Genomic DNA, 27,688 nt, shown 5'->3' with positions numbered 1-27,688 from the left:
TTTTTCTTTTTCTTTTCTCATTTCTTTACTTTTTCCAAATAATCTGCTTTACTTTTATCTTTTGCTTTGTTGCTGCTTAGCTTTTGCAGTTTGTTTATGTTTGCGTCATTCTATCTCAAATCATCGTGGCCATTCTGCTCGAGCATCCCTGAATCGCCTAAAAAGTTTATGGTCCAAAGTCTGGACATATATAATGATTGCTGGGAAATTTTTTGCTTCATATATCAAATACGTTTTTTAAGATATATTACAAATGAAAATCTCACCACCATTTTTTACCATAAAAATTATATATACAATAAAATGTGTAATTTGCATCAAGAAATGTTCAGAATTTTTCAACATAAAATATGGCAAAAAAAAGATTAAAGCTGTCCTACAAATTTCCATGTTTGTGCACACTTTAAGAAAAATATTGATAGTGCAGAAATAATACAATACAATGTACCTGCATGTCGTGTTAATGCAAAACCACACATGCGAAAAATTAAGAAAAGTGTTGTTGTCATTCAGTTTTCTTGCACAAGTCGGCAAATATGATGTACTGTACCACAAAAACAAACAAACAAACAATCCAAAATCATCATCATATATATCCAGAGTTCAATCAAGGCACATTAAGGCAAATCAGAGGTGGCTGAGCAGAAAAAGTTATAAATATGTTATGATTTGAGGTGGAATGATCATCACTGTCATGTTTTCTTTGTATTTTTTCATCCATAGAGATGCATTTAAAAATATATATATAAATAAATAAAATTGTTACGCTTGCTTTCCAAACTGAATTCTACATCTAAATCTGTCATAATGTAATCATTAGAACCATTTGGCTCACACCATTTGTAGTAGCCTCCACTTAGTGGACGGCAGCCTCACTGCCATGTCTGAAATCAGCACACAGATCTTCAGAGCAGAGAAGATTTCGTTTCAAATCCCAATCTTTTAATGTAGAACCCTAGAAGCCATCTCCAGATTGACTTTTACTGAATAACGTAATAATGTCAGAGCACACAAATAACCTTATTAATGTTCCTGTGGCCTCCAAAAGTTTGACTAATCACATTCACGTAGAATGGATGAACTCATTTGTAAGCGTATCGCAGAAATGACCTGCAGCTCCTCCTATGATGCATGCATATAATACCCACATGAATCCACATTATAAGAGCTCCCCCATTTCTGAAAAGAAATATGGAGCAGTTATGAAACTGTGCGGTGTTTTCAAAAACATTTTTCCAGCTGCAAAAGAGCCAGTTTCGATTTATTTTACCTAAAATATTGTGATGACAAGATGCACAAGTTATTTTATTTTTGGTTGCATTCACGATTCATCTTTCTGTTCTGACAGCGGTGCATATCACTAGTGATTTCTTCTGTTTTTGTTTTAATTTGAGTTTAACAGTGGCACTGTAGCAAGTATGCAACTTTCCCGTTTACACACATCTTAATTTTTTTAATTTCTCCATTTGTCAGCAAGTCGTACTTACCAGACGTGCAAAAGTGAATGCAGACCCAAGCAGTGACACATACACTCATGCAAGGGGCAGCATTGAATGCTTTTATTTCCCCCCCTTTCCCCAGTAACCCTGCTTGTTGCTTCCTGTTTTAAAAGCAAATCTAGTGTGCAAAATATACCTGGCACTTGAAGCATTTTGACGCCATTCTTCTTTAATTTGGTGCATGGGTTTCATGTTGTACCTCTAACCCAGGCAATAGTCACCTGTAAGCAAAAAAAGGGGAAAAAACACATGCGACTTTAAGCAACCAGTAGAAGAAACTCTGTTTCCCTTTCTTTCCCTGATCACTGTTTCCAACTTGCTAGTTTTGCTTCTCAGATTCTTTCTCTGAACCTCTCATAGAGGCTATAGTGAGTAGTCTTGGTCATCAGGCCAGCCGCTGAGCTGGTGAGGGCAGCTCCTGCTATAACAATGTGACTGGTTATTCCCAGCAGGGAGCTCTAACAGTATGGCAGGGGGATCCCAGGATCTTCTCCAGCCCAACAATCTGGCACTAAGTTGGTGTAAGTATACCTCCATGATCCCCTCCCTTATGAGAGCCTTGTTTATAGAGAACCTCCAGCAAACCTACACCCCCCACCCGAAGGTGCTGCCCTGGCCCCTCTCCCCCTTAACCCCCTTTCCTCCATTTCTCTTTCAGTGTGATGATATATATATACGTACGATGCACATCCCAGGAGTCACACTGGTGCTCGCCGTGTTCTGGCAGATGTTTGGACAGCGAGAATAAGTCTCAGGAGGGCATCAGTCCAGAAAATTTGTGTCAAGCACTTAAATAATCCGTTCAGGAAGTTTCACACATGTTTCATTATATACGAGCGAGCAAGCGAGCGCTGCATGATCATTTGTCCCGTGCCAGTTTATATTCCAGATAATTGCAAAGTGTGCTTTTCAGAAATCAAATGTAAAAGCAAGTTAGCGCGGACTGCCAGAGCCCGAGCTCGTTTGCCAACAGTAAACTTCAGCGCGCATGTGTTTGTGATCCTTCTCCATTTTCCAAAACCCATGTTTTAAAACGTACTCGAGCACCCGGCTCGTTTCAGAGCGGTAATGTTGTTGTGGCTGCACTCACTTTTATTGGCAATATAGTTTATAGTTTAAGAGGTCAAATCTGAGGTATTGCCACTGGTGCTAATCTTTTGGCTGATAAGTGCAGTTTGTTTTATTCTCACCATCTGTTTGCGTCTTTTTTTTTTAATGTCCAAACAGCCAGCGGAAACATCCCAGCCCTGCAGAGAGACAAGGCGAACACCAACGTCAACGCTGACGTGCAGAAGCTACAACAACAGCTCCAAGACATCAAGGAACAGGTAAGGTCACTAACCAGGTGTGGCTCGTGAACTAAAACGCAGTTGAACTGCAAAACAATAACCATTGCTGTAAAATTCTTAGGGATCAAACACACGCCGGCACCATAAAGTTATTGTGCAGGGCTCGGCTCGGTAGTAATACTGACATGTTAAATGTCGAAAGGGTTTTACTACGACTGTTGCTTACTTGTGTGCAGACCATGTGTCCGGTGTGCCTGGACCGGCTGAAGAACATGATCTTCATGTGCGGCCACGGAACCTGCCAGCTGTGCGGGGATCGAATGAGCGAGTGTCCCATCTGCCGCAAGGCCATCGAACGCCGCATACTCCTCTACTAGACCCGCCGACGAACTCTCTTTGCTTCTCTTAAAGCCCACGCTGAACACGCTCGCCACGCGGCAACCACACCTGCTGCTGCTGCTGCCTCCATCCTCACAGCCACCCGCGTCAGCCAGGCACATCTAATTCTGTCCCACAAACGCTTTCTCAGTGGGTCGATTGCGTTCAGGTGGAATTCCTGTTACAAAACAAGGAAAATCGATGAATTGACTGAAGTTAATTGTGCTGTCCTGTCGCCGTCAGTGCAGCCAGAAAGAAAGACACCTGTTTCAGAGACTTCATCCTCCCCCCCCCCCCCCCCCCCCACCCCCCCCCCCAATCTCCCTTTTTTGTGTTGTTTCCATTTATTCTCTCAACATTTCAAACAGTTTTCCCGTCTCGAGTCTGAAGTTCAGAATCAGAGTTTTGGATGTGATCACTTTGGGGTGAGAAGCGTGGAGGCGACGAAGGCGGCCTGTTACCGTTTGATATAAAGTTCTCATTCATCTGTTTGCAGTCCAGTGCCACTGCAGGCAGATTTTATTGTATTTGTAAACCTTTATTCAAGTGTATTTGTATTGGAAGCTCCTTCGTTTATCACGACAGTATGGCAGTATGGTTGCAGCTTTGGCTATTGCAACACTCTGCTCACCGACTGTCCCTGCTCTTAAAAACCAAATGTTGGCAGTTTTTGCACTAGAAAAGCAGGGTTTAAATACTCCGCCCCCCCTACGCTGACTCCAGGGGGAACCCTTGGAGCTCAGTGACAAAACGCAGATATAGTAGTGTAACTGCCAGGTAGCGTGCTACGCCCCGTACTTTGTTTACTGAGCTGAGTAACGACAGCAGTGTTGCGACACCCTATCGGCTGCAGATTTAAGAACTGCCGCGTAGGGATTCAAGACAAACACAACAACTCTTTCGACTTCTGTCCACTGACACCCCCCCCACCTTGTCTTGTTGTAATTGTTTGTTCCACACACAAACCCACATGAGGCAAACATTTCTGTAACAGAAGAATCTTGTCGCAAGTTAGTGTTAAAGTGTTTTAAGACTTGTTGGTATTGTCTAGCAAACAAAAAAATATATGTATATATAAATATATACAGTTCACTGAATTGCTAATTTATCGGTGATGACATCGTGCCATTTGCTTCCAAAAAACAAAACAAAACTTGTGAACGAACGTTGGGGGGGGGGGGGGGGGGGGGGGGGGTAAGGTGCTCTTTGTGTTACTATTTTTTAATTTAAGTGCATTTCCTTTTCTCAAAGTCTACCTAGTACAATCTATTACAACACTAAGATGAAAATATAGAGTAAATTATTTTGTATCGCTGCCCAAACAATAGGACTTGTAGGTGTCACTGCCTTCCTACGATGTAGCCTCAAAGTCTCTCAATCATTCTGCTCCAATCTTTGTGTTTTTTCCCCATTTTTTTTGACAGTAGCTTTCTAGAAATCATCAGTAGAAGCTTTTTATTTTTTTGTGGCAGTTTTAAGGTAAACCTGTTTGTTTGTAAAACAAAACAAAACAAAAAAAAATAACTTTTTTGTCATAAAGTGTCTGTTTTTTGTGTTGTTATTTGAGAGGAAAGATAAACTTGCCTTACCTCTTTTAAAAAGCAGTTGCCCGTGCGGCGACTCGGCAAAGCGACTAACTAACTGCTTGGGAATTTGCAACCACATGCAAGCGAAAATTTTTTTGCCTTTTAAGCAACTTTAGTACAGTTTTGTTTCTTTCCTGGTCACGACTCTATAAGCTAGAAGCACTAATACGCTTTATGGTAGTATTTTTTGTTATGGTTGTGTTTGAACAAAAAGCCCATTTGTTCTTTATTTTCAGTACCTGTAACTGTCCTTGTTAGACCTGTAGACGGTAGTATTTTCTTTGGCATGAATGTTTGACATATGCAGTACGACCTGTGTCAATAAAAGAAAACGTTCAGTCTGTATTGCTAATAAGTGCTTTTAAAAAAAACAACAAAAACAACCATATAGCTGAAATAAAGGCCTCCGTGAACCAAGAGACATTAAAGTCTCTGTTTGTTTTTAGATTCTCCTGAAATTTTAATGAGCTTTTCTTATGTTTGCTTTTGTTTTAAAGTTGAGCTCACGTGTTAGGGTCTTATAGGCGAGAAAATTAGCATTTTGTTGCTTTTCTCCTGCTGTGCAGTGTCTGCCCTCGCAGAGGAGACTGGTGGCCCAGAAGGGAGGCGAGAGGTAATTGAAAATGCTAACACCTCATAATGACTCAGCACCAGCATGTGATAGGTCAGCTATGCTAATCAGAAAGAGACAGAAAAGTGCAAGAGTGGGGTGCGGCGCGGTGGGTTTAGGGAGTTTAGAGTGATGCATCTTCTCCGCTGAGCAGTGCGACAGCAGGGCATCTCCTGAGCAGTGAGAAATTATGACCAAAGGCCATTTATGTTCTAGCTCATTGACTAGTCCATTCATAACCTGGACGTCTTTGAGCTTGTCTCACATGCAGCAGCAGTATACAGCTGCTCAGAGCGAGACATCCATCATGCTGTCACCCTCTCACTCAGTGAACACTGTACAGGAGGCTCTGACAACTTTTTCATACCATCTTGGATCTCTGTGACTTTTTGCACGAGGCCCTTACAGATGCTGTAAAGTCTCCTGGCAAATCTATGATGCTTGGTTATTTATATGCAAGCACTAGTCTTTAAAACAGTAGAAGACCATATGGTTGACCAGCTACATTGTTATGCAGAGTCGCTAGCCTAAATCTAATTTAAACTACGTGTCAGTGGGATAAAAGCGACATACTTTCTTTTATGGATGGATAAAAGTGGTGTTGTTGACACAAATCTGTGGAGGCTTGTTTCCACCACTGGGAGTGGATATCTACGAGTCAAAAATTTTACCTACTAACTCAAACTTCTGATAAAATAACTTCAGTGGCGGGAATGTGCTTCCATAAAGTCGTTTCTGGTTAAAAAGGCTAAAGCTGGAAATTTCCTAGCAGTAGCAGGTCATAGGCTTGACTACCAGTACACATTTACACACACACAGAAGGCAACAAGTTACTTATTTTTCTGAGACTAGTAAGAAACTGAACTGTTTGACTGATCTCAGCCTCATCTGGAGTCAGCTGTGAAGCCGTACCTTATTGCCCAACGATGTTTCAGACGTCATTGCTTCTCTGGAAATGTCTTTCACAAGAGTGACTTTGGTTTGGGATATTCAACCATGACATGTGAGTGTAATGTTCGCCTCATAAAGCCATAAACCATTTGAATACCATTACAAAACTGGCTGGTGGAGCCAGACTACTCTGTGTCCATCACTCTTGACTGACTGCAGACCCCGCTGCCATGCTGACTGACAGTCGGGGTGCCGGAGACGCTGCTATCTCTCGCCTTGCCGCTGCCTGATCCTGGGGAGCATCCCTGACCACCTCACCCACCAGTTTCGGCTGCTTGAAGACTCCAGTGTTTGCTGACGAGGCTGCGGGGGCCTGTTACTCCCACACCGGGGGGTCAGCTAATCCACTCGCTGCCCCGCGGAGTGTGAGTGATGGTGGCCCAGCACGGGCAGGCTTGAGTGAGCAGCAGATAGATATGAAACAAACCCCCGGAGAGCGGAGCGGGGCGACCACGATCAGGAAAATGACTGCTACCCCGCTTCAAGCCTCTGCTGTGATCACTGAGAAGGGTCAGTGACATCCATCTGTCGGAGGACTGAGCGTGCCGCAGGGGGGAGGAAGGTGTATGGCTCCCCACCCCCTCAGGCTTCGCCCTTGGCACTGGCTCTGAAGTTATGACCCGACAGACAGAAATAAATGCACTCCACACACATCTAACGTGGAGTGAAGTTCTCACAGGGCTTGCACATGCAGAGCTCAGAGCACATCACAAGGTGGCAGTACACCCAGCGACTAAACACTACTGGTTTCTGCTGTCATGAAGGGCCTTGTATTTGTGGACAGCAATACAGTCTGTTTTGGTTTTAGACACCATTTTTCCTCATCCTGCAGCTCCAAAACGACCGCACCAGTTTAAATTTATGACTGCATGCAGAACATGACGAGCTGTGATCCCACAGGTCCTCTGCTAACTGAGCAAAAACGTACCCCTGGACCCAGAGGTAACACGCAATGAAAACAAGTTTACTTATTGCACATGAAATGCATTTTTTCTGAGTTATCTGTATCGACTGGTGAGTTTTGTTTAGTTTTTAAAAAAGAAGGTAAACTTGGTGTGGGTTTAGACCTCGAGCCATTTCTTAGTGTAAACAGCATTGGAGAACTTCAGACGTCAAAAGCTTAACGTTTTCTGAGCTTCAGAAATCAATTGCTCCATGACTCCAGTCGGGCCACACAGAAAGACGGTGAAAATGCTTTCATCCATCTTGCTGTGGCCCGGTTGGGCTTTTCCTGCCATGTTGGAAGCATTGATCTCTGACTGTCTGAAGGTCCTCTCTCTCTCTTTCTCTCTCATGTCATGCAGTTCAGAAGTCTGGCTGAATTTATTGTCTCAGTTTATGGTCGGGCTGAGCAAAGTGCAATCTGGTTGTCTGGACAAACTCTTCGAGGACCAGAGAAGAAGGGAGGGACGTGACAAAGGGGGCCTGGATTTGTACATTGCTGCATTTTGGGATCACTTTTTGTTTTTTTAAAGGAATTTAACGCAGTAAATTGCTGACAGACATGAGAAGTTTTATTTTTAACCACTGGCACAATAAAGATAAAATGTCTTCATGTTTGTCAGTTTATAGTTGTTTTTAAAGAAATTAATTAAAGTCATTCAAATGGCGCGATATGATACAATCCTTCACGTGTTTTCATGTGTTTATATGGTGGCGGTGGTGGTGGGGGGTGTACCTGCAAGCTCCACCTTAGACAGTAAAGCCATAAACTCAGTTATCCTCTACCTCAGATCCTTCTTCAAAACATATAGGCCCCCGACTTGCTGATTGCTTTATTGATATCGATCTGGGCAAAGTGTCGAACCACTTGTTCATCTCCGTCAGAAGCGGTTAATCGGTATTTATGCAATGGGAGGGGATGGGGGAGGTTGACACAAACAACGTCTGAATGAAACAGAGTCCTGTAGGTGTAAGGGCATAAGGGAGCAGGAGGCTCAGTGCCAGTTTATCAGGTACTCTGTATTAACGCAGAATAACTGAAACACGTGTCCACAGTGAGCCGTCACAAATACATCCATAAAAATAACCAGGCGAGCTTTAAAACGCCAATCAATAATCCATGCAGTGGACCGCACAGACATGTAGTTTACTGAAAATGTCAAATCTCTATGACAGAACATGGAAAATAGTTAATGTAGTGAAAAAAATGCAACAATCTATAGAAATATCATCATAAAACGACTGCTGTCAGGACATAATCACTTAAGAATTGAAGCTTTACGACCCTTTTAAGCAACACAAGTCAATACAAGTGAGCTCATTATAATCCAGTATACTAAAAATGAAATGAGATGCAGCCGTAATAGCAGTCGCTGTAAATGATAACAGTAGATTACAGGGAACAAGTCAATAGTAGCTTTTCATTTAAATGTTATTGGGCTCTCCAATTTGCTTCCCTCTGTCTTTCACACCTTTCCTCTCTTAACCTTGAACTGTAAGTAATCATGAGCAACTGTATTCAAATGGTTTGCCGCCGAGGGATTATTCATGCCCATTCCTAATCTTAATTTGATGCAACATTAGAGAATTTGCCTATACTAGCACAAGCGTGGAAAAGTATGCTGCTATATCACATCTTTATGTGAATTAATTACAGTTTATTAGGCGTGGAGGTGCTGCACATTCACAGCTGCAAGCTGAGCACTCAGAACGACATAAATACTGATTAATGGCAGTTGACAATGCATCGGCTGCAAATGCTTTGTCCAGGCGTTGCATATCATCGCAGTAACATTTGATGCCTTGCTACCTGAAAAATATTAATGCAAGGCTTTAAACTCTGTAAAAATTTAGCAAACATCCTGCGGCTTTTGACCCATCGGTCGTAGCCCACTCTTGTGCCGTCCTTATCATCGCAGCACGATTGGAAACTGGAGCCGTCGAGCCACATTTACAGTGCAAATGTTATCGTTCCAGTGACACTTTAAACAGTCTTTATCAATATATAGTCATTCAAGGTTTATGAGCTTTGATAAAATGCCACTAGTGAGCAGGGTCATTACGCTGTGTAGCTACAAGGTGTCATTTCAGATTACAATTATTATTATTTTTTTCTGCAGAACATCTGGAACGAGCTGATGCTTAAGAGTTTAAGATAAATACTCGGTGGGTCTAGAGAGCAAAAGATATTGATTTCCCCCCCTCAGGAAGAGCGGCGTGAGGGCAAACTACGGTGTGAGTTTGGCAGAACCTTATCGGCCTATTATCTTTAAAACAGTGGGTTATCATAATTGCTTACTTAATAATTCTATAAAGCCGTGGCGCTCCAACCTTTGCCTGGGCAGTAAACTGTCAAGTGCTCAGATTGAAAAGATTCATGATGAGGTTAGAAAAGCTGCAAAGATTAACAGGCCTAGAATTTCAAATCAAGTAAAAATGGGTCAAAGTACATCCAGAATTTGTGATTATATTGATCTACTAAGGCACACGCACGGCTAAACCTTTCAAAGAGGCATTATGTTCACATTTTAAGCTACTTCAATAAATCATTAAACACTACGAGTATCAAATCAGGGCAGCTAGTAACCAGCTCCAACACTGTGGGTGTCTTTAGATGTGATTAGTTTCACGGCATTACAAGCGCGCTGAACAATGGGGTAGCCGTACTTCATCAACAAGCGCAGATCTCAACACACTGTGAACCCTCAGCTAAGCAAACAAGGCGGCGTTGGTGTCGCTGTCCTCCCGCACGCTGCCAGGTGAGGCTTGGGGGTGGTGAGGTAGGTGGTGGGGGGGAGATCAGCATTCAAAGCCACAGTTTCTAATCATTGTAAAACCAGATAGAGACAACAAAGAAACTCCCCAGAAGCCAGACTTTACTGAATTCCCCCAACTGATGCCTTTTTTTTTCTTTCTTACGATCTCTTTTCATTACTGGAAAACAGGGGCTTCTATTGAGACAGCAAATGCTACAATGTACATCTGACAGGTGCTCGCTTCTGCCGAGCAGGCAGTAACCTTGGAGGGAGTAGACAGGAATGTAGCAGCCCTATCTGAGCTCAGAGGGAAATGCTGACTGCAAAGACCTTTTTTTTTTTGTTGTTGTTCTGAGAGAAAAATCAATATTCCAGAGTCCATCACATGGCCAGGCAATTTGGTGCTTTTTTTCTCTCTCTCTCTCCAGGTGGCTTCCAACTATGTGAAACAAGCTCAGAGTGACCCCTGGAAAAATAGTTAATGGCTAACTTCTTTATCTTTGTTTTACAGCCAAGGGTTGTACCTCCAAATCAATACGTGATACACAAATATCTCAGGGCTCCGTGTTCTGGACGGGGAGCGATGACGAGGGCCTGAGAGTTAGCCAGCTTTACACCACCTGCCAGAGGAGAATGATCTGATGTGGAAGGCCAGAAGCTTCTGGTAGAGTCAGCGTGAAAAGCATGTGGTCAGACTGTGTTAGTCAGATTCAAACTCTGCATTGCTGCTTTTAAATCGGTGTTAATACTGGTCTTTTAATGAAGGGAGATATCTGCAGCTTGAAGTTTTTCCCCATCAAACTGAATGTCGTGTCAGATAAAAAAAAGCTCAGTTAAGAAACAGACGGTTGATTTTACACATTAGTTAAACTGGATCGGATGAAAAAATTAAGGGGAAAAAAAGCTGTATCGCTTAATGGGCTTAAGAGGTGCTGGTAATCATCTCAGTCTTCTCCCATAATCCACTGCGGAAAAATCTTTCAAGAACATATGATCAGTTATTAGTCTGAAACGGATTTATTTTTTATGATTTGATAAATTGTTAAAGCCACATTAAGGACATGAACTTCACAGATATAAACATTGTTCCGTGATATTTCAAGCTGCACTGGAATAAATATGATGAGTTGAGTTGTAAATGCGGCCCTCTGCCTCCAGTTTCTGTTAATATTTGTGTCGGTGTGCAGCCTGGGAATGCAACACATGGGCCTCGATAGCAGACCCCTGCTTTTCTTGTAGTGTTGCTGGTACTGACAGCTGGAACTAACGCAATTTTTTTTACAGCAAAGGCCAACAAGCTTGAAATTTTCTCGCCTCTCTCAGTCTACGCTGGCCAAGATAGTTGATATCTGTCACCGTCTGGTCCTTCGTCCCTGCAGACCTTGCGGTAAATCAACAGAGTGGCTCCCAGACAGATAAAATGCCACATCAGAGTTTAAGAGGCCTAAAGCAGGATGCAGTTCCCAACCAGCGTCATGGTGAGGGAAAGGAGCATCCACTTAGGGAGGGCAGACAACCACCCCCGTCCTCCCCCTCCTCCTCCTCCTCTGATAGTAGCCGTAATCTCTGAGGTTGACCTGTCAGTCAAATCTTGGAGACAGATGACGTGAGGCCCCTGATAGGCTGTCTCCAAAGGAGGAGACACCAGCCGGCCGCGCTGGCTGACGGGACGGAGAGCAGGACTCAAGACGACGGACGGACGGACGGCGGGTCCGATGGGGGGGGGCACATGAGGAAAAGGTGGGTCAAAGAGGTGGTGTGGTGGAGGAATGCCAAAAGCAGGGAGCGGTGGGGGTCAGGGAGAAGGTCTCCTGATGAGCAGGGAGACGGCGCTTTGCTGGGGATCGTTGCATGGCTGACAAAGTTTACTTAACACCAACCCCTGGGAGCACGGGTCACGGGGGGGGGACCACATTCGCCTCCAGCTCAAAGGGTTAAGTTTTTGTCACAGGAAAAGGAGGACAGTGGAAAGGCCTCTGTGTTGTGCTGATATAGTTTATAAGTAGTTATCAAATCCCTTAAGAGACCAACACACTTACTTTTAAAATGATCACCTACCCTGCTATTGTTAAAAGTATAGCACACATTTTTACTATTATTACTATAACGATTACATTTCACAGTTTTATTGCTTTGCCGAAATAATGAGGCTTCGTTGACACTTTAAGTTTCGCTTAACGACTCTTACCGTCATCTGTTTCATCCAAGTCGAAGAAGCTGTAACATCTGTCAGCCAAACACGTGATGCCAGTAACTATGAGCTTATAGTAAAATGCTCGTATTTGTCTGAGCCAACACACTGCTCGTTATCAATATTGGATTTCCTGACATCACGCCGCATAACTGCAATGTGTTTCTGCAGCCGACTTTTGAATTCAGACGTCGGAGTTTCCCACAGTAAAGCGCGTTAATGAGGAAGTGCTTTTATTTCAGCTGTTACAGACCTTACAGTGGGCTAAATCCTAACTCCGATGGCTGCGATGTTTCCTGCGCTTTGGAAAATACACAAACAACCCTGTTGTTATTTTATTGTAACACTGCAGTTTCCCATCAGTGTCACCATCTTTGCCCCGCTTTAGGTACACATAAGGTAGGTTAATGCATATGCCCCATTTTCCCACAAGGATTTTGCACTTTCACAGAGATGTACTGTCACTGGGCAACTGACAAAGGCTATCAGTATTACTTCAATGTCAACAAATCCAAAGTAATCCTGAATGAGTAGCGATAGTCATTTGTTTAATGTAAAGATGTTATCAATTTTTACAAGCTTGCAGTGTTGGCTAACTTCTCCCATGTTCTTTAATAATCAGAGTCTTCGCCTCAGCACCCAACTGAGGAGAGAAAGCAAGCAAGTCTTCCCTTGATCGCAGCTACTGCCCATGACTCCCATTAGATTACAGAGGAGATTTATCGAACTGGCTTCCGGTTTTTTAGATAGGATAGTGACAACACTTATCTCCAGATATTCCCTTATCAAAAAACAATTTAGAGAGAGAAACAGACATTAGCTCAGATTTTTTTACATTGCAGAGTGCTCCAGCTTAGCCTCCTCGGTACAAGGGTCTGTTTGCACTGTGCACACAAACCTCCATCTGCCCGGATAGAGAGGCATTAGCATTGCCTTAGTGCTCTCTTGATGTCACTGCCATTACGTTTGCATCAAGCTCTTGGACTTTGAGTCTTGGTTAATTCTGCCTGGATGGGGAACCTCCAATCATAACGGACGAGAATTGGTTGCACTGGTTTGCATTTAATTTCATGCAGCAGTGTTGACTGACCGGGCGGCTTTAGTAGATGGTGAGAGAGGTCACCAAGAGGTTATCCTGATCTGAGCTTGATTTTAACCGTGTATTTATCAAGAACCCAGGGAGGCATGTTCCTGTGTGCTTGTGTTCCTGCCAGTGCATGCTTGCACCTCTGCGCAGAGAGAAAGAGAGACGTTGTAAGGCAGGAGTTACTTTTTGAAGCAGCTACAAGATTTTGACAAAGGTATTTGTCAAGTGTGTGTGTGTGTGTGTGTGTGTGTGTGTGTGTGTGTGTGTGTGTGTGTGTAAAGCCAGAAGGCCATCTGGGGGAGTCAGTAGGCAGAAAGCATACACTGCTGTGCTTATGACCCTGGAAGGATATCAAGAAAAGAGAGAGAAGAGAAAAAAACACAAACTTGGCAATAAAGTCCCACAGAGCACGCCTGTTTTTATGAAGCTAATAACGTTTGATTTACAATTATTAACCAAGAATCTGCTACCTTTTTTTTTTTTTTTTTTTTTTTTTTTTGACAAACATCTGTTGGCATGCCAGATGAGCCAGTTCGTGAAAAGCTCATTTGCCCAACAAGCATTCTCACTATTTGTTCTTTCCATGGATTACGCCTGTAAAATAGGCTGCAGGTGTTTGGGCCTTGGAGCACAGTGTCTAGGGGCCACGTTAACTATTAACACAACCATATAACACTGTTACTGATTACCACCTCTCGCTCCTGAGACTCCCACTGACCTGAGTCACAGGTAGGAATCCCACATAGGTGTGGATTTGCTCTCATGGTGTGGATCACTTACCGGAACCAGCACATGTGGTGTTGGAAAGCGGCCTCCCTCCTTTTCATAATTCTGTTTTCTTTTTCTTGTTCATTGTCCTTCTTAGCTTCCTTCCCTCCCACACAGACATGCAGCTGAGTCACCTCCCTCGCTGGATCTTTTTCTGTGACCTTCATGGTGACCTTTATCCTCTCTGCCATAGAACGCCAAGACGTGAAGATGTCTGGTATAAGAAAAAAGTGGAACCACGTTTGGCATGTAGTGCTGGAGGTACTTTAATCTGGGGCAAAAGTCTAAGGTGTGGGGGACCACAATGAATGACTCACAGCATATGTACAGCAAGGCACGCTGCTGAAAGACGCTACATTACTTTGTAATTTTTTAAAGCTTAATCATATCTTATTCAGTAGTTGATGCCTTACCTAAGTTGAACCCCCTCCTATACTCCCACTCCCCACCAGGCCTAAGCAGTGATTATTTTATTTATTAGACAAAAGCTACAAATATATTTAATTAGCCTAGTGTTCCTGGAAACATTTTTTACATACGAAAAATTCTAAAAACTAAACACAACAATAAAGATTTACAATATAATAAAAAAAGAATAGTAAACTAATCTTTCAGCTGATATCTATCCATTTATGTCCACTAATCAAGATATGCTGAATCATTTATTGCATTCACTTATTTCTCTCCTGCTGGCATACATACAGTCACCGGCCACTTTATTAGGTACACTTTGCTAGTGCTGGGTTGGACCTGCTTTTGCCTTCAGAGCTGCCTTAATTCTTTGTGATATAGACTCAACAAGGTGCTGGAAACTTTCCTCAGTGATTTTGGTGCATATTGACATGCTGCTGCAGATTTGTCAGCTGCACATGTACTGAGAGCTGGTGACTGTGGAGGCCAGTTGAGTAGAGTGAACTCATTGATTTGAGCTTTGTGACCATTGCACATTGTCCTGCTGAAAGCAGCCATCAGAAGATTGGGATCATAAAGGGATGAACATGGTAAACAATGCTTATTTGCTACTAAGCGGTCCAAAGTGTGTAAATATCCACTACAATATTACACCACCACCAGTCTGCACTGAACCTTTGATACAAGAAAAAAATTATCTATATTTCCAGGTTGTTTACACCAAATTGTAACCCTACTATGTGAATGTGTCAGCAGAAATTATACCAGTCATCATCAGTCATCAACAAGGCATTTTCACTCAGACAACTACTGCTTACTGGATATTTTCTCATTTGTAAACAATTCTCTGTAAACTCTTGAAAAGGTTGTGTGGGAAAATCCCAGGAGATCAGCAGTTTCTGAACTACAATCACTGTTTCAATGTTCAAAGTCACTTAAATCATTTTCTTCTTTATTCTGATGCTCAGTTTGAACTTCATCGGGTGGTCTTGAACATGTCTACATGGCTAAATGCTTTGAGTTTCGCCATGTGATTGACTGATTAGATATTTATGTTAGATTGAGCAGTAGCCAGTAAGTGTATATACACACAGTTAACAGTTTTATAGCAGATTTATCCAACTTCACCTCTTTTCAGTCCAACAATCTTTCAGGCAGAAACATAACAAGTTGAATATTAAATGGTTTACACTTCTAACTATAACGGTCCCCAGAGTACCATTATACATAATACTGAGATGGCTATAGCGAAATAGTCTGAACAGCTAAAAAACCAACAAACATTGTTTACACCTTCTTCTAGTCAAATTCTTCTATGTTTTTGTTTTCTCCTAATTGATGCTTAGTAGTTAGTTAAACATTTATAATTACCCAGTTGAGGGCCCCTGTTTCCAAATGAAAACCTCTTTAATAGAGCACAATTAAATCACAACAGAATCTTACCGACCTGTTTGAGAAGCAGCTGGTGGCTGAAAGCAACTTTCATCGAGCAATGAATCTCCGCTTCTGCTGGCATAAAATGATGAAGGCTGTAAAGTATCTTTTGGTGATGTAACGACCTAAATACTTACAGACAAGCATTTTAATACAATCAAAACCTTGCAAATCAAAACTGGAGCTATGTTGTCTCAGTCCTCCTACTGATAATAAATCAAAATTGCCTTTTTTTTTTTAATAGCTGCTGTATGCTAGGTTAGCATATATAGGGAACCCATGGATAGCTAACCAGCTAACGGCAGCGTTTAAAAAACACGTTTTTTCGCGCATTAGCTTGTGTTGTGGTTTTGTTTATAAACCAAGTGTTAAGCTTTTAGCCGGTGTGACAAAGTGGAAATCCTTGTCAGGGCAATTCTACAAGCGTCATGTCCAACAAGGGACAACTCTCCCCAGCAGAACTGTATGCCGTATTAGAGTAAGTACCTATACATACAATACTATGCAAAAGTCTTAAGTCACCCCTCAGTTTGGTAAGAAAATAAGGAATATGTGCACAAACAAACATGAAAATACAACGTTTAAAGTTAATATTTGATATGACCACCTTTATTCTTCAGCAAAGCATTTAAGTGGTCTTCGTGAATATTTCTCCAGGCTTCTTGAAGCACATCCAGAGCTCTTCTTTGGATCTTGGCTGCCTTTTGTTCTGTTCTACATCAGTCCACCATAGAATTTTCATGCAATCTTTGAATAACACAAAGTTAGCATGCTTCAGTTTGTTTTGCAGAATATTTTACAATATGAAAAAACAAAACCCTGTAACTTCACACCATGTATTCGTTCAAAAAAAAATGAACTGTTCAGAATGAGGACATTAAATGTAAGCTTTAACTTTCCAGTTTATCAAATGTGGCTGAGCAATCCTTACCTGTAAAACGATCTCCTTCCTCTCCTCCGTCTTTCTTGCATCTTTCTCTGAGATGTGATGTTGTGTCACATTAATTTCTCTCCCTGGGAACTAAAGTAGCTGCGCATTTAGGTATGCAGCAGACAACTGCACACAAACTGTTTGCGTATTTGCTGATTTTTGTTGAGCTTTTCACTTGCTGAAAAAACACTGCTCCCTTTATGCTCGCTCCTCTTCTGTTGCTAAACAGATGCTGAAACATCCGGATGTCCCGCTGACATACCAAAAACTGACTGTCTACCTAAAAATGAAAGTGTTATAAATGTGTCTGTCATTAATGATATAAAGTCATTTGGAAACAGAACAGTTCTCATACAAGGTAGAAGTTGCAATGAGCTTTTGACAAAGTGATTTCTTTAGATCGTTTATTTATTTAGGTAAAATGTTTTGCTGAAATTAAAAATGTCTTAGAAGTCAATATAATATGATAGAATTGTTGTATAAAAATATTTTAATTGACATAAAAGACTTGATTTTGTTGTTTTTACACAGGCGCCTTTTGTACTTCCTGCTGACTGAGTGATGCATAGACCATATACATTAATGGGACTGTCTATGTGTTTCCTCCATTAAGGTCAGTTGGGTTTGATGTGTGATGTAACTTCCCTCAAATGCAAGAGCAGTCAGAAGTACTCAAGTACTTGCTTCGTTACCTCCCACCTCCTATGATAATAACTAAAAGACAAAACCTGGGCATCGTGTTCAGGTCATCTTTGCCGTTGTTCCACGCATTTTCTCACACTGCGTCATGTGGTCACACTGAAGATACCGCTGGTATCTGACAAGAGCTCCATCCTCGCCTTGATTCGCCGCTGTTATCACGTCGGGTTAATCGTGCTTCATGGATAATATCAGTCCAGGCCTCGGGCTGGAGCGACGTCTGCCTGGATGCAGCATCTTGAATCTACAAGGCTGCGTTCTAGCAGATCTGTAAACACTTGGCTTAGTGGAGCCTACGAGGCTAAGCTGCTGACCGGCGTCTATCAAAACAAAGCGCACACACACACTGGCCAGGGTTCGTCTTAATGTCAGTAAGAATAATGGCAGGGGTCAAACTGGAGGACAGCTCCTTTTGAAGTTCAGAATCTGGTTTGTAAACAGAATCAACTTCTCTTTTTAAGGCAGCGTCTATGCTCCCAAAGTAATGTACCAACAATTTAATAGCCACAGGTGTGCCATTCTGTTTTTTGTTTTTTTATACATATATTTATATTATGGTTATACAACTTTAGTTTTGATAACATTCTTGTGAAATAACTGGCAATGTGGACGTGACTTTGACACTGAAGGGAAGTCGGGCCAATCGAGAACTGAGCCAATGGTAATTCAGATCGGCCGTGTCTTTCTTAGTCTCTTTTGTTGGAGCACACAGTTCAAGTCACAATAAGCGACTTAACTGTACGTGCCGCAGATCGCCCTGATATGGCCCTTTTTGTGTCCAACAGCCGACCCAGTGGTGGTCAGGGCTGAAGCTGAATGTGTTTGTTAGAAAGAGCAGAAGGGCCCCGTGCTAATTCACTTGTGCATTCAAAATTTGTTGCTGTGAAGTAAAAGGGACGGTCTCGCCTTTGCTTTTCGACCAAGCTGCGAGTTTTTCCGCCAACGGGGACGCAGACCAGCCTGAGATATTATACTCCCACCATGGGCAAACATGCAAACACAGCGAGTCACTGCTCCGCGTGGTACAGTACACACCGTTAGAGAGGGCACAAAGGAAGGTGCATGATTGGTGTGTTTGACGGCGATCTGATAAAACCATAATTGGAGCATGTAGAATGCATATGTTTTTCAGTCAAACAAAAGCCCCGGTCACGCCATAGAAACTGCCTCTCAATGTTTTCATTGTCTGGCAACTGACTCAAGTGAAGGAGAGGGCGACAGAAACCTTCAAGTCAGTCTGAGAGTGTGTTTAATGTGTGCGGAAGGGGAGCGGCGTGTACGTGCGTTTATCTGCATGTGTGTTTAAGTGTGAGAGGCCGAGACGAAGCGAGGCCGTACGGTCACAGAAGGACAAGCGCCGTGCAAAGTCGGCTATGTCTGGTGGAGCTCCAGACCCTTTTGAGAGAAGCTTATCAGATCATAAAAGAGCTTATTTGTTCTACTTGCTGAAAAGCTGCAGACATTTTTTGCACACATTTTCTCCTGGAAAGGAGTGTATTTACAAAAAGGTCAGGGCCGATGTTCGACACTTCCTACTGGACGGTTACTATGAGACATCGGTGGTAGTTCTTTGCGACATCCACGTGCCCAAATGACAAAATCGAAACTTTGATTTCCTCTTCCCACATCTGCAGGTTTTTGAGTCAGTGCTTTTTGTAGAGTTTTCTCTCAACCAATGACCACTGTAGGAAGTGGTTTTGGTGAAATTAAAAGACAGATTTCTGTGCAGGATGGAAGGAGCGAACCCTCAAAAAGTTACAGGATAGACTTTAACTGATACTAAATGTGACCTTTTCTGTGACCTGACCTGTCTAAATTGTATAGATGTACATAATCAGGCTGTATAAACTTTATACACGCAGTCATTCATTCACTGAATTTGTGATGTAAAGAAGAGTATCTCAGTTTTCTTTCTTTGGCTCCATAGCGTCACAGTTGCTCCTTTTTGCACTTTTTCTGAAGCCATGTCTCATTTTAAACCTCAGTCATGATGTGTTTAACCCTATAAAGAATGGAAAAGGAAATAATTACCAAAAAAACCCCAACTTTTTTTTAATGGAGTCTTCAAAAAAACCCAAACAAAACCCAGACATTATATGTTAATTGCCTATATGAGTTTAAATTTGCATCATATTTGCTGCCACCAGCAGTTTTTGCAATTTTTTTTTAGTAAAAATTGATCACAATATGAAAGTCTATCAAATATGATCAACTTGCCGTTAAAGGATTAAAGCACAAGCGACCAAGACAAACCTTAAAAAATAGATTGCACAAGTTTGAGTAAGTTGCGGTGCTTGAAGTAAGATATGGGTTTCTTGCAAATGGCAATAAATAAATAAGGAAGGCTTGAGAAAATCTGCTGAGTCGTTACTCTTTTATGGCTTTTTCACGCACTGGAGTCCCTTCTTATAGTCTAACACTCTCAAACACCTGGTCAGCTTCTTAAAAACGTAAAGATTTTGTTGTTTTTGTTGAATTTTAACACAAATATATATGACATAAATTCTGCAGGTTTTTCACTGATTTTAAGAATCTGTAACTAAGGCGCCATCAGAAGGAAGAGGTCATATGTCTTTTCATTAACTCTGAAATCACCCTGGGTGATGTGTGCCATTTGATGTGTGATACGGGTGAAGCAGAGATAGCATGTGTTCTAGTCAAGTGTCCCACTAAGCCATGCCAGAGAGAAGCAACATGCACAACACCGAGACCCAAAAACGTACAGATAAACTAATTCAGCCGTTATTATTCTTAACAAAACCTGCGAAAAAGACTGTGCCCTCCTTCCTTCAATATCCCATCTGTCTCCCACTTGCGAGTTCAACAATTGGTGATTGTCTTATTTCCACCACACACACTCCTCTGCTATCATTCTAACAAGCAGCTGAGATTTCGTAGACCTTGAAGCCTGAGTGGGATAGCAAGATCTCCCAGCTGCTACAATGCAGCGCCATGCCCAAGTATCCGATCCCTCCAAACTCCCTTAAGCCATCCTGCCACCTCCACCTCCTTGCTTCCAGGCTGGAAGCAAGGAGGTGCTGCTTTGCTATCAGCGACGCTGCCTTGGCCAAGGCTGTTTTCTCTCAGGCTGGGGCTCCAAACAGCTGATTCAGGGAAAGTAAGAAAATGTACTGGAGACCTGACCTTCTCTCCTGAGACAAAACACACAGAGGGGGACTGGCTCCACAGGATGGAGACGCTAGCATGGAAACAATAACATAGCCTCAGAATCTACACAAGAGATGAGGCTCTGTTTTCCAGAGACAGCGGTGCAGAGGCGTCTGTGAGCGAAGCTGCGTCCTCTTTCGTTCTTCTTTCACTGCAAGTTTTACAAACATTTGTAAACGAGCCGAATACTTGTCAGGCTGAATAATGGTATCAGTGAACATTTGTTAATTTTATCAACACTTAACAACATGGTAGCGCAGAAAAACAGCTTGTCTGACCCAAAGTGAACAAAACCTAATGCTAATGCTCAATACCTGGCATTTTGCATCTCGTTTGTTTAACATATACACAGAACCAGAATTTCTTAATAATCCCAACCCTCCAGCCTCTTGTCTTACCCAAGCTAATTGGCAACTAGCTGAATATTTGTACTGGACACGTTACACAATTAAACAGACTTCAGTGGTTTATTTTGATTTAAACCCTATATTAAAATTTAAAAAAAGATTTTATATTATAATTATTATTCTAAACAAAAAACATCACATTTAAAATGTTTTTTTAAAAAGAAGTTTTTTTGTAGTACTGTTATCATTTTAATAATAATATTACTGATATTAGTTACACTGAAAAGAATAAATCAGTCTGGGTTATTGAAAACAGATCAGTCACATTACATTTACCATAAAACTGCAAAGAAAATGGGACACAATATCATCAAGCCTTAAAAGATTAACATAAAGCTATGTTTTCTGTAAGAGAATGGAGGGTGCTGGAAATCACTGCATGAATACAAATAAAGCACAAAAAATAAATCTAATTTTTGATCGACTGAGGAGAAGTAGACAACTCGAAACAAATCGAAACGGGAGGATTTTTCTTTCTTTCTTTCTTTCTTTTTTTGTTGTTGATAGCCCCACATACTCTGGGCTAGATCATGACCATAAGGTGTGTTATCAGCACAGAGCCGAATGTGTAATGGTATGTGGGTGTAGTAGCGGATGAAGGCATGAACCCAGTTAACCACATTTGGCACATTATCTGTGATAAAGCAGGCCTCAGACTCTTGAGTGGCTGAGCTCTTCTATGAAGCAGGAATGGAAAAATATTTACCTTTCTAAACTTCATTAGCCGCACCTTTAATAAAAAGAAACATATTGACGTCACCTAATTTATAATGACTTTATTCTTCTTTTCTTTTTTTTCTTTAGTGAAACAGTTTCTCACTTTCAGATTTGAATGTTTTTGTGCTATTTTCAATTCAGTAAAGGGTCTAAAGTCGAAAGCAAGATTGTCAAAGTCGTTGTATTTAGTGTTAGATGGCCATATTGTCTCATCTGGCTACTGGCGAGAAACACAGCTGCCAAACTGGGACTTTGAAATAACCTGACCTTATGAAATTTGGCCCTGATGTGCACTGAATCTAAAATCATAGCAGGGTATGAATTTAAATGTAGCTTCCAGGAGTGTTGTGTGTCAACTGGACCAACTTTGCCTTATTTGTTTGAATGCAAGTTTAAACTCTTATGGCTTTATATGCAACCAGGATTATCAGATTAACCGTTTCCTTTGACGTGAGCCCAGAATTGATCACGGCTTTGATCAGAGCTTCCACAGAAGAGTCCTGCTGTGAGTCAGACTCATTGTTCAAGAGCTATGAGACAGAATGACGGTTTCACGGGAAGATGAAAACGACAAAGAATGAGTAAAGATTTTTTCCATTTCTGCCTTATTGCTTATATCAGGGATTCACTTTTTCCTGGGGTGGGTCTGCTTCCAAATTCAGCCTCAAAAATGAGCAAGCTAATACTTTAATTACACAAAACAAAATGCTGGTATTTTTCTTCCACTTAATCCTGCATATGACAGAGTGATTTCGCCTGATATCTCTAAACCCCATTTGAATTTGAGCTGTGGTATTATGATACCAGAGCAAACCCTTTATCTTCATTTCACTGCTGTATATGCATCATGATGGCTCGGGGAGGAAAATAGATAAGAGAAGTACAAGTGATAAAAAACAGCCTGTAATATAATAATATGATACAGAAGATACACGATTGGAGCCAAAGTTAGGAGAATAGGTCAAACGAACCCTGAAACTTATGTCAGGCTGATATGACATCACCACGCTGATTTGATAAATAGAAATTCTTGGAGACGCAAATAATAAGAGATAAATATAACCTCAATCCTTCTCAAATCACAGACAATTCACTCATTTCCACTGGAGCAATTTTATGCTTGTTTTTCTTTTCTTTTTTTAACACCGAGCAGCACAGAGCCAAGACCACAAATATGCAGACAACAGGCTCACGTCTCATCCATCAGACGTGTATCCGTCACTCATTCATCACATGACAGGCAGGGAGCGTGATGGTGCAGGATTGTTAACAGCCATCAATCCCCTCCAGAAAATCCACTCCACACAAACACACCCAAGCGTGCACACACACATTAGTGCACACACACTCGGGCAGGTGAGCAGGGCGTTCCGTTGTGGGCGAGCCAAGGAAGCAAGGACGGTACATGTCCAAAATGACAAAGGTTGCTTTTACACCTGTCATGACCCGTTTAATCATCTACCACTTCAAACAGGAGAGTCTGGCATTCACGGCCTCCCAGCAGCCTTTGCTCCAGCGGCTCTGGACAAGCTGCCATTCTGTGGAGGACAGGGAGAAAAAGACCGGCGCAGGTATAAAACTTAACTGTGTCTTCCATAAAATAAGAGCAAATACGTCAGTGTTTATAGGCGCTGGGAACTGGAGGTAAATATAGAAAAGCACGGAGTGTGAGCGGGAATACATTTATAGCAGGAACAAAATGATCTAGATTTTAAGGATGGAGCTACACGTTAAGACAGCGTGAACTCACAACGCCTCTCATGTATTTCATTGTTATTGTGCTATTGTTGTGGGGAGAGTGATTATTTGTTGTTTTTCCATATGCTGCACTGCTTTTGGATCTACTGGATAATATATTACATTTTTCTCATGTAATATAATAAAAAAGATTCTTTGGAATAATTGTTAACAATTCGATTTTCCCATTTTGGATTTCATGCACAAATAATTCATTAAACCAGACTTGCAATCTGATTTTTATGCAAACAGAATTACTGCTAATATTTTATGTTTCATAATGACAGCTGCAATACATTTAAAATGTAAAAATAATGGTAATAATCAGTGTCTAAAGCTGAACTTTGAATATCTGTCAAAGTTAAATCACTTTTATAAGTTGCTCTTTATGATGACTTTTTAGTGCACCTTATTCTGGTATTTATTGCACACACAGAATCATGGTCATAGTGTATACATGTGTGTGTGTGATTTGTATGAATGAAATAAAATCAATCAATTAATCATTAAACCACAAAATCCAAAGTGTATTTTTATATAGCCATGCGAGGAAACATGTCTATTTAATTGATGCATTCTATTTTAATTTCTAAGGTATTCTTTTTTAAATTGGAAATATTTGGCGTCTTGTGTGCAAATCCAGTTCACTCTACATATGTTTCGCTTTCTAAGATAAATCTTTGTGTTGTAAAGGGAACACGTAGCATAAACGTTATAGCGATTTAAGTCGTTAAAAGCCCAGATTCTCAAAGTACAGTAACGCAGGATTGTCACCAAAGCTGTGGTGCAAATATGTGCAGGATAGCTGCTTTATTGAGTTTGACAAAATAAAAATACAATTAACAATACAATCCAAACAACACCCCACAGATTAAATACTGGATATTAATCTTCCGTCGTTATTAAAAGCCAATTATACAGGATTTGATTGAAAACAGACTCTGTGTGTGAAATGCAAAGATAAAAACATAGCAAGAAAAAAGGAAGAAAAAAAAAAAAGCAACCGTGGGGTGATTGAGATGATGAATTGCGTCTCCTTCCTGCGTGTTTTACATGTAGCTGCAGTCGCTTCTCATTAATCATAATCGAGACATCAAAGGTGTTTTCGGACGTGGGGCGTGTTGGCGTCCACAGTGCCTTTTATTGCCCTGCCGTGTAAGAGAAATCAGAGCTGCCCTTTCTACACAGTCACAGTCAAACTGACGACCAAGGACGGCATTTTTAAAGAAGTAAGTAATAAAAAAACAAAGTGAGTAATAGTCTCAAAGTTGCCCACGCCACCGTGTGATGCCCCTAACTGTCCCTTTCGTGCGTAATTCGTTCTCCTGCTCCTCGTTATCTCCATAACATCACATAATCAGGAGAAAGCTGCAACGAGCACTCGAGGGCTGGAGATAATCATTATCAAGTCGGTACATAAGGCTGAGACACCTGAAGAGGGTCAACATTAAAGCCTCAGCGATGAGCTTATTATAATACTACTACTACTAATAATAATAATAAATATTATTATTGCGTCTTTTCATTACTTCCTAACGAAATAGTATTTATTAAATATTTTAAATACAGTTTGACAATATTATTCCAATACATAAATGAAATATTTCGTTCACTATTTAGCGTTTCCATATATTATTATTATTATAACTATTATTATAACTATTATAACTATTATTATTATTATTATTATTATTATTATTATTATTATTATTATTATTATCCACCAGTTGCAGGCTATCTGGTTGAATTATGTGTGATGGAGATGGTCAGCGCACAGGCCGGAGCTGACAGTCAGTGGCTGGCCTGCAGTGTTTGGCTGTGCTGGATAAACGCGGAGACAGGGCGGCGTCCTGCCACTTCTTCTCACGGGCCCCGTGTGTCAGAGCAGCCCACGCTGACATTACTGCGAAAACACCTCATTTATCAACTGGAGGCTTCGCAGCCAGTGAGCCAGAAGCCGCAAAGAAAAAAAAGGAGGGAGGGTGGAGGGGTGAGGGTGGGGTGATGGTGGAATAGGGGGGCAACAAAGAAAAAAAAGAAGAAAAAAACAGCAACAACAGGATTTTGTATTCTCTCACCTTCCTGACAACTGCTGGCTGAGGTGATGGGATGGGAGACGGCAGCGCATTTTGGTGCGGTTACTGCCTCTGATAAGAATCACCTCTCGGACCTGAAAGACTCGACGCCTAGCAGTCACAATATCGCCTTAAGCGTGAATTTCTATCAGCAAAAGTTCTGGGAAATCAGATAGACAACATGGATTAGCATAACCACTACACAAATAGACACGGATTGCCACGCAACTCGGGCTAGGTGCCCCCCCCCCCCCCCCCCCCCCCCCCCATTGTTTCCCTCTGAAGTTATGCGAGGAGAAGGATCCAGCAGCAGGAATCATCAAGCCAGTATTAAAATAAGAGCGGCAGGAACACCTGCTGCACGGCTGCACGATTGCGCCCACGGGTATCGAATTAGCATTGAAAATAACTCTACAGTAATAATATTCATGACTGTCTGACAATAATAGTGTTTGTGCGAGAAGTAAACAGAGGAGGAACAATGGGAGGCCTGGCAGTGGCACGCGTTGAACATAAGTCCAGCCGAAGACTCTGTTACTGTTAGGCCCTGTGAACAGTTAACTCCGTGCTGAGTCTAATTGGCAGGGACAGGGACAATTAATAACATATTAGCAATTTTTGGGACGATATTAGTAAATCAAAAAGTGCAGCTGTGCCTTCCGTTGCTATGACACAAGAGTAACCGTGTTACAGTATGAATCATGAATTGCGGTGAGTTTTGTCTGTTTTTTTGTCCGTTTTGTCTGCTGTGCAGCTGCAGAAGCAATGAACATGGATGCAGCTCGGTGCTTGTTATCAGTGTGATGGATGCAGGGTGAATATTATAAAAGTACCAGAGTATACTCTCGGACTTCCCTGCGGTAGTTGGAAGTATAATGAATGGGCTGTTGGAGGTAATCTGATCAACTGTCCAGACAAAAAAATCAATCAAACAAACAAACAAAAAAACCCGTAACAATACCCACTGAATGGCTGCGAGTGTGACCTGCAAATGCGTTAATGATTCAATTGACACCTCCCCACTTTTGATCACTTCACTCGTCTCAATGTATATTCGGGCTGAACGAATCATCGCGTTTCAAAGAGGAGCTACACACACACACACCTTTAACGCTCAATGAGAGCCGTCTGACTTAAACTAATTAAGAGGCGATTTATTGATCATTGGAATGATGACAGAGAATAAACAAATGGGGGGGGGGGGGGGGGGGGGGATAGGACTTTGAATTAAGATGAAACCAGAAAAAAGAAGTAGGCCAAAGGCACATTTCACACACGGAATATATATTTGATCAATCATTTAATAGGCTGTTGTTTTAATAAAAGGAGTCTTTATTAAGGATTCTCATCAGTAAAAAGTTGTCCAGACGAAACATTTTATTACACTAATGCTCCAAGTAAAAACAAAATATTCAGGTCTTTAACTCGTGGACAGACTGCAGTGGAAAGTCCCAGTTTTTAAACTCTGGATTAACGATTATAAATATAATCATTTTAAAATCTCCAAAGTATCGAAAGTTAAAAGCGTGCTCCTTGCAGACGTGATTACTGCAGTGCGTAAACATGGGAGTAGCACTTTCCCGTTCAGGGTGACGGGTAAGTTAATTTTAACTGCATTTCTAATAACTAGATCGTAATTAATAACGATCTAGTTATTAGATTAAACCGCTGGCTGTCATATAAATGTCACAATTTCCCATAAAACAGGAGTAGCCTATGAAAGAGCTGGATATTAAAGAGTAGTCCAGTAAAATTAAAATCTCAAAGACTCTCTGTTTGTTTCAGCTGCTGTAGGCTCATCACCAGATTTGTAGATCACCTGTAAATAGATCAAGATAGACAAACAACAATGTAATTTAAAGAACAAACAAACAGAAAAAAAACCAGAAACAGCTGGGGGGCGTATTCATTTGTAACCGAAAGCATAAGTTTCGAATAATGAAACCTGATCGTATCAACGCATTAATCCAACTTTCAGACTTGATCAAGTGAAGTGTCTCCCCCCCCCCCCCACCTCGCTCTCTCTCTGTTTTTCAGCGTGATTGATTGGAG

At 41.5% G+C, this 27,688-nt stretch overlaps 1 protein-coding gene and 2 long non-coding RNA genes across 9 annotated transcripts in view; 1 reads left to right on the top strand and 2 right to left on the bottom strand.

Annotated features, from left to right (window-relative positions):
- Positions 1-11,711, top strand: part of mib1 (MIB E3 ubiquitin protein ligase 1) — a 64,426-nt gene extending 52,715 nt beyond the window's left edge. For 2 of the 6 annotated variants that reach the window (XM_085142197.1, XM_085142195.1), the window contains exons 20-22: positions 1,952-2,020; positions 2,727-2,827; positions 3,025-11,711. In XM_085142197.1, coding sequence (XP_084998323.1) covers positions 1,952-2,020; positions 2,727-2,827; positions 3,025-3,165 — 311 coding nt within the window. In that variant the 3' untranslated portion in view covers positions 3,166-11,711. Of the gene's footprint in view, positions 1-1,948; positions 2,021-2,726; positions 2,828-3,024 lie in introns of all 6 variants that reach the window. The other 4 variants (XM_085142196.1, XM_085142194.1, XM_085142199.1 and 1 more) reach the window with 2 other exon arrangements.
- The window catches only part of LOC146497598 (uncharacterized), a 137,831-nt gene that overhangs the window by 49,426 nt on the left and 60,717 nt on the right, over positions 1-27,688 (bottom strand). The window lies entirely within an intron of this gene.
- LOC146497600 (uncharacterized) lies at positions 307-17,993 on the bottom strand. 2 transcript variants are annotated; one of them, XR_014870988.1, is made up of 5 exons: positions 16,834-17,983; positions 16,510-16,649; positions 15,916-15,974; positions 14,070-14,271; positions 307-1,720 (listed from the first exon to the last, which is right to left on the bottom strand). It is a non-coding gene; the product is annotated as an uncharacterized LOC146497600 (long non-coding RNA). The 2 variants fall into 2 exon arrangements; XR_014870987.1 differs by having other exon boundaries at positions 15,916-16,649; positions 16,834-17,993.

This window comes from Neolamprologus multifasciatus, chromosome 18 (genome assembly GCF_963576455.1).
Source record: "Neolamprologus multifasciatus chromosome 18, fNeoMul1.2, whole genome shotgun sequence".
In the NCBI taxonomy this organism is placed as follows: Eukaryota; Metazoa; Chordata; class Actinopteri; order Cichliformes; family Cichlidae; genus Neolamprologus; species Neolamprologus multifasciatus.
This window is presented reverse-complemented; position numbering and strand designations above follow the sequence as displayed.